Below are 7,973 nucleotides of genomic sequence, written 5' to 3'. Positions count from 1 at the left end.
AAATAATTGTCAGGTTGCAAAGTAAAAAAAGAAAGAAAAATGCTTATAAAATAGACCGCTATGACAACTATTTGATTATGGCTAGGTCTGTTTAACAAACGGTTTCGAGTTAGGCTGGAAGTATTTTTTTATTACAAATTTTATCGTTTTGAATCAGAGTACAATTAACAGATTAGCAGAACCAATAAACCTGGCGATTTGAAGACTACAAAATATTTTTTAAGCAACTAAATGTTGGAACATGAGTATTTTGTAGGGAATCAACGACTAACAACAATTATAAATGGTAGAGGTGTAAAACAATAATTTTTTTTGCTAAAAAATTAAATATTTATTATTTTTCTAATATAATGTACATATATAAATTGTAAATTTTAACTACAGCATTAACTTCAATTGTATTTCCGTGTATATTTTTTTTAATCCATAATTCATATACATAAATAAATATATCAAATTAGAATATCATACAATAATATTGAGACAGTGATTGGGAGTAACAATATTTATAATTTTGTTATGCATTATCAAATTCAGATGTAATATTATTGGTTATAAGTTTATAACTATATGCATAACTTATACAAATTCAAACTTAATCAACTATAATATTATAATATTGTAATTCTATTTGAAAAAATTCAGAGTAACATATTGAAGCACCAAATTTATAAATCCATTATCATAATAAAAATAAATAATAATAAAATTGTAATTAAGAATTTTTATGCAGGATGTGAAGTAATTTAAGTAATACTATTTAACCATAACATTATTGAACACATGAGATTACAACACTTCACAAAGACTCCAAAAGAATTATCTGATAATAAATTCAAAAATATTTTTCACATAGGGATAGGGGTTATTGTACTTTATACAAGAATAAAATCCATATTAATAAGTAAAAAAACAGCATAAAGGAGTAAGCTTGAAATTATTAACTTTTCATCTATGTACTAAAAATAAACTAAAACATTTTGAAATACTGTTTAATACATTGTTTTAACAAAAATAATATTTTGTTTGTTTCACAATAATAATAATAATAATAATAAAAAAAAAAAACAATAATACAATATAAACATATTTTTTAAATGAGATTAGTTCATAAAATACACAAAAATATATATTTGAATATGCAAGATTACAATAATAAAAATATAGTTATTTGATTGCTTAAAATAAGTACAACGTTGAGAAAATAATAATGATGATAATAATAATAATGATAATATCGATAATAATAATAATAATAATACATTATACATAAAAATTATATTTGTTTCAACAAGTTTCATGTTGAGGTGCATTCTGTTATAAAGCACATATACATATAGTTAACATACAATAAATTAATTTGTTAATAATTCATTAGTTAATATTAATAATTTAAATATTCAAATAAATAATAACTAAAAGGCACTACTACATGTTAGACACGTGATTAATGTAACAAACTTAAGTTTAGAAATAATACAATTGATAAGGAAAATAAATGTTAATAAATGAAAAAAAGATGTTTATACTTAATAAGAAAAGAGAAATTGAGCAGGAATTTGATTTAGTTCTAATTGCACATAATATATAAATATATATATATATCTTTTACTATATATTTAAACTTAAATTTGATTAAAGGAACTTTGGCACGGCTTTTGCGTTTATGATAAATGATAGATAACAATTTTAATTTTTAATTAGAAATTAGAACAAGTACAGAATTAAGACTAGACTACATTTCAATCAATAATTAAAATAGTTGCCAAAAAAAGGAGAAAAAATACGGACAAATTAAGCTAGATTTTTTTACACCCATCCACCATATTTTTTTAGAATGCTTAAGTTGTTCTACAAAATTAAATGCAGAGTTCAATAAAATTCATTAACATAATAGAAACATAACAATTAATGACAAACAAAAAACAATTGATGAAAGTACATAGAAATTGTACCCCTGATAACAAGTAAGCGTCAATTATTTTTTTTGTTATAAATCTGTCTAAAATATTACAATAGGTTTTATCGTTTATAATTTCTCTTTAGAAGATACCCAAATGTGTCTACCGGAATTTCTTTCAATCATAGCTTTTACATTATCATACACTTCTTCGTACGTGTCACCTTGCACTATACCTGTAAATTGATCACCAAATTCTTGTTCTATTTTAGCTGCTCGTTCCACGTGTTTTCTTGCTTCTGCTTCGCTCATGCGCTTGCACATTTCCATTAATGCTTCTACACTCTTTGGCTTGAAGAATATTGCTATAGAATGCAATCCGGCAACTTGAAGTCGTTTAATGGCATTACCACTTACATCAAGTATACAATGTTTACCCGATTCGGCTACATGACGGACAGATGAAACGGATGTACCGTATAGGTTGCCATTGAATTGCCCAGCTTCAATGAACAAATGATTTTGGATGTCGAGGTCCATTTGTTCACGAGATTTTACAAAATGATAATCACGACCATCAACTTCATCTGGTCTTATTTCACGAGTTGTGTGTGGAACACAGGAACTAAAACGTTCCGGATATTCTGAAATTAAGTCATCATTAATCTTATCCTTTAATGGACCAAGTATAATGACAGGTCGCGTATAGGAGATTTGAAGTCGAACCTGTAAAATATAATTGGATATTAATACTTCATACTATATAATTAAAATAAAATAAAAAAGTAGTTGGTGATTGAGTGAGTCACGATGTAATGGGTGTATTCAATTTGAATCCAATGATATATCATTTCATACGAAAAATAATTCTAAGTGGCAATAGTTTGTCAGCTTATATCAATAAGTATATTTTATAATTGTTTTTTGATACAACATTTATTATACTATTATAATATTATATAGTATTTAATTATTATAATAATATAAATTCATATAATATTATATTATTGTTATTAACTGACAAGTTAAATACTGTGAGTATAGTATAGAAAATATCTTTAAATAATAATTGTGTTTGTATATTTTTTAATTTCAGTATGAATTATTAATGAGAAAGATTGTATTGAATTTTAAAATCATAATTGTAAAAATGGATTTTATAAACATTTTATTAAAAAATAATAATTGTAGTTTGTAATTTTTGATGAAAAAGATTTGTGCCTATGTATTTTTATTTTTACATAGATACAAAAAGATTTATGTGAGATCTTGTATTACATTTTCAATGATTTGAATTTACCAATTTCATGTTAGATTGCTGGCATCTATTGTATATAGATTATAGAACTGTAATCAATTTCTTATCAAAATTTATAGAAATAAAACAATCTTTATAAATTGCTTAAAAAGAGTCAAAGTATTTTGAAAGTTATATCATGTCTAGAAAATGATAATATAAACATTTCGTGAAAATGTAAACTATCCACAATTACTCATTTTTAGATTATAACAAAATATAGAATTTATTAAAAACTAGTTTATTGTAAAAATCATTGTTTTTTCTTAATTAATTTTGTTTTTCCTGATTATATTATATTGTTACATTTAATACCTTTAAAGTATCAATTGACATCTAATTTTTTATAAGAAACCATCCCCAACCTTAAAAATTGAAGCAGTTTTACTGTCTTAAAAGGCATTGACAAACAGAAAAAATGTAAAATCAATACATTCATTGCTCCGCCAAAATTTAAAATTAATTTCCAACTTAACACATTTAAATTGATTGTTATATTTATTATATTGAATAGAAATAGTTGATCTGAAAAATTTATCGGTTAAGCATATTAAATGTCATTAGATATTGTTAATTTCTGTCACATTATTTATAATTGTTTTACGTAAAATGTATAATAGTTAATGATATAATCAATGACTGATACTTTAGTCGGTTATTAAATATTAAAATTGAACTATTTCAATAATTATCATCTAAGTGGGCTATTTTATAAAATAATACTTCATTAAACATTTTAAACAAATTTAATGTCTAGTAGTTATTATAAAATATCATCAATGATAATAACATATTATTAAATGTATCTTTTCATAATTTTTTTTTTAAATATAATATAATATAATTTTTGTTCAAACACAGTTCAGAAGATTACTACTTTGTAGAATGAACATTATTGAATAATTATTATTTTTCTTTTTATAGTTAATAGAAGATAAAATTCTACAAATTGAATTGAAATACATTTTCTTATACATAAATATTTAATGCATCTTTAAAACTATCAATTCCATAGGTTTTAATGTAATTTTTATTAACAAACTAAAAGTAGTTTTTAATATTATACCCGTAGAATGTAATCATTTATTTATTTAACAATGAGATCATAAGAGTTTGGAAGTTATGAGATTTAAAACGAACAAAATACACACTTGTAAATATATTACAGAGTATATTATAGAGTATCCTATTAATATATATTTTACTTTGGTCTGCTTTAAACTGACAGTATATAGAAAAATATACAATTTCTGTGCTCTAAGTATCACACTATTCTTATTTACTCATACCAGTCATACCCTTAAATTAGTAATTGATTTTTGATAATACATACCACTGCTTCATAGGAAGGAGTTTCTTCAATCTTTTCACATATATTTTCTCTAGACTGCCTTTGCAATACCATATCATCAAGGCCATTTTCATACTTGCCATCTTTGCCTCTTCGCACCCATGGAAATCTTCTACTAAATGTCATTGATTTTTTTTTCCTTTCTAATGTTGATAATCGATCTAAGCTTTTGCTTTCGTTTCCTCGAAATTTTACAGATCTATCACGGGCTTTTTGTTTTCGCTCCCATCTGCGTTTAGATGGTATAATGCCAATACCTTCTTCTCGACCAGTAGCTAAGACTTTTCGTGCCTGCCACCATTCATCATCACTTGCATTAGTCACATGAAGAATAGCACCATATTTGAATGCTAGTCCAATACTAGGAAGACCATCATCACTAGATGGATCATAATCAAATAAGGTGCGGACATACAATGTTTTTTTCTGAGTAGTGCGGATCAATGTACCACAAGAAGCAGCAAGTTGAGATTTTAATTCATGAATTTTAGCTTCAAACCTAAAAATAGATAAATATTACCCATTAGATAAAAATTTAAAAATATTTAACAAGTTTACATTTTTAATTATTTTTAAGTACCTGTTATAATCTTTAGGTCGATGTTGAACTGTTAATAAAACGGTTTGTCCAGCATTTTTAAGGGCATCAGCTGCTTCTTCATGTGTTGCATTATCCAAACTAACATCATTTACTTTTAAGATAGTGTCTCCTCTTTTCAATTGCCCCGTTTGATCGGCTGGACCACCAGCAAGAATGAATGATATAAATATACCCTCTCCGTCTTCACCACCAACAATGTTAAATCCCAAGCCCCCTGAACCTTTATGTAAAACTACTGTCCGTACATCATAGTTTGGTAAGCTTTCATAACTTTTTACAGTATTTAATGTGTCTGTAGAATATGAATTTGGAATGGTATCAATGATGATTGGTGATGGTGCAGAATCAGTATATGTAATTGGTTCAGTTTTACCAATGACTAATAACACTTTTTCACGGGTATTTTTTAATGTCCATACGGCTTCTTCATGTGTTACATTTTCTAAATTACGGTCACCAAGAAGAGTGTTCTTGACTGCAACTAATTTATCACCGACCAATATTCTACCATCTACTTGGGCAGCACCTCCGTCCATTATTTTAGTAACAAAAATTCCATTATCACCGGGTATGTGTTGATTGCCAATCCCACCCGCAATACTGAATCCCAGTCCCTGTAAAATATAACCTTCATTATTTTATATTATCATATACAAATTGCAAATAATTTAACATTTTAAAAGAATACTTGGCACTAAAATAGTTTATGTAAAATACTAATGCTAAATATCCAATTACTAATTAAAAATAATCATAATTAAATTCAAAGTTCTAAGTAGTAGCAGATAGGGAAGTATATTCAATGCAGGTCAAATGGCAGATTAGCCAACATATACTTGATAAATTAAAAATTTTTTTAAAAATATGAAAAATATGATGAAAGTATGTAATTAGATTGATATAATGGTCAATGGTAAAATAGAGTAAAATAAATTAGAAATACCTGTGTAGTGATAAATATTTAAAATAATGATTTTTTATCGGAATATGGTTTTGTTATTTATTCAATATCAACATATCAGTTGTTATGGTTACAGAAAAGTTTTTGGAACAACCAATAATTTGTTTGATATGTAAAATTATTATCAACAGAAAAAAGTTTAATTAAATACTTGATACCACATAGAGAATGACACATTAAAATAGTTGTTAAATGAGGATATAATACTGATCAATGTATTCTTAGAAACATTTATCATCACTTATCGAACAAATTAATTTCAGGCAAAATATGTCTAATTTAAATAAGGCTTTAAAAAAAATTTTTAATTTATTGAAAAAAAAATATAGATATTCTTGTTAGCATTACTATTTACATTATTAATGAAAAATCAAAATTGTTCAACTACAATAAGACACAAATGATGATAGATATACCTTGGTGCCTTTGCTGAGTTCTATTTCTAAGACATTTGGCCCTAAGGGCAGCACATTTTTCTTGCGTTTTACACATAAAGTAACTCTGTGTCCGGCTCGTTTGAGTGCATCCACTGCAGTCGAATGAGGTACGCCAACAACAGGCGTATCATTAACTTTGGTGATGATATCGTTGACACACAACCGACCATCTCGATAGGCTGTACCACCAGGAATTATTTTTGTAATAAATATGGACGTATCGTCGTCAGTCTGTGGATTGTCTGTACCTCCTGGATGCGTGAAAAAAAATCAAAACACAAACATAAGCTAATCCGTTACCACTCTCATTAGCAAAAACTTAGTGTCAGTTGTATTTCGGACAAAAATAATATTCATAGAGATGTAATTTATCAAACCTGATAATTACCTATCTACCTATAATGAAAGAAAAACTAAAAAACGTACCAGCTATGCTGAATCCCAGTCCCGAGTCGCCTCTTTCCAAGGCGATCTCGTCGACGATCCATTCGGGTTTAGCGTTGCCGTTCATCTGGCCGTCCAGACTGAACAGCGACGACACTTTTCTGATCATACCATTCGAATTGTTGATCGGTTTCTTTTTGGTGGACGACGACCGGTTGAGTTCTTTCATAGCGTCCAGCACCCGGACATCCGTCGGATGGTAAGCGGTGCGGGCGGAGGACGGGAGTCGGCACTGTTGCACGAACCGCTGAAAACGTTGACGTCCGACTACCTACCTATTTTAGGAAATCCGTTTTTTTTTTTTTTTTTTTATGTATATTTATATTTTTACGACACCGCACTCGTACACGAACACACACACACACGCACACGCACACGTACGAATCACACTCGTCGAGTCACCGCCTACCTACCCTATTTCGTTATCGGACGGTACGGTACGCGGACACCGAGCGTTGCGCGTGCACGTCTGTTAACGGGCGACGGGCGAAGACGATGAATGATGATGATATTAATATTCTACAGTTGATATATTTTTCACTGGCGCTGCTACCGTTGTTGGGCGGAGATGACGGCCACGACTGACCACCACTGCAGCTGCTCAGTGCACACCGTTTTATAATATTACTGTCGACGGGGAACAGAAAGCTAAGAATTGTAGTAGAAAAAAAAAAAAAACAAATACAATAATAATATTTTAATGGCTAGTGTTGATTATATTTTTTCCGGGCTTTTAGACATTCGCCTCCAGTAATAGCTGTCTCAGTCGTACAGTCCAGTGGAATGTTTTAATTATCGCGAGAAAATTGTTTTATTTAAGAGTGTATAATACTATATTATACTATACACACACACACACACACTCGCGTGCGCAGACGCACGCACGCACTACATACATGCGCGCGCGCGAAACACACACACATACGAATTCCTCGACCGAACGAAAACAATTGTTAGACCAGTGGTTACCAAAATTGTTGTA

General features: G+C 28.6%; 1 protein-coding gene across 1 annotated transcript; it reads right to left on the bottom strand.

The window, feature by feature from the left end:
• Positions 1-386: 386 nt before the first annotated feature.
• On the bottom strand, positions 387-7,879 carry LOC132931637 (disks large 1 tumor suppressor protein). The gene is made up of 5 exons (XM_060997531.1): positions 6,974-7,879; positions 6,527-6,798; positions 5,129-5,763; positions 4,531-5,047; positions 387-2,626 (listed from the first exon to the last, which is right to left on the bottom strand). Exons 1-5 carry the CDS (start codon positions 7,158-7,160, stop codon positions 2,030-2,032), a joined length of 2,208 nt encoding a protein of 735 aa, XP_060853514.1. The 5' UTR covers positions 7,161-7,879; the 3' UTR covers positions 387-2,029.
• Between the last annotated feature and the right edge of the window lie 94 nt (positions 7,880-7,973).

This window comes from Rhopalosiphum padi, chromosome 1 (assembly GCF_020882245.1).
Source record: "Rhopalosiphum padi isolate XX-2018 chromosome 1, ASM2088224v1, whole genome shotgun sequence".
NCBI lineage: Eukaryota > Metazoa > Arthropoda > Insecta > Hemiptera > Aphididae > Rhopalosiphum > Rhopalosiphum padi.
The sequence above is the reverse complement of the archived record's forward strand: the minus strand, read 5'-3'. Positions and strand labels throughout refer to the sequence as shown.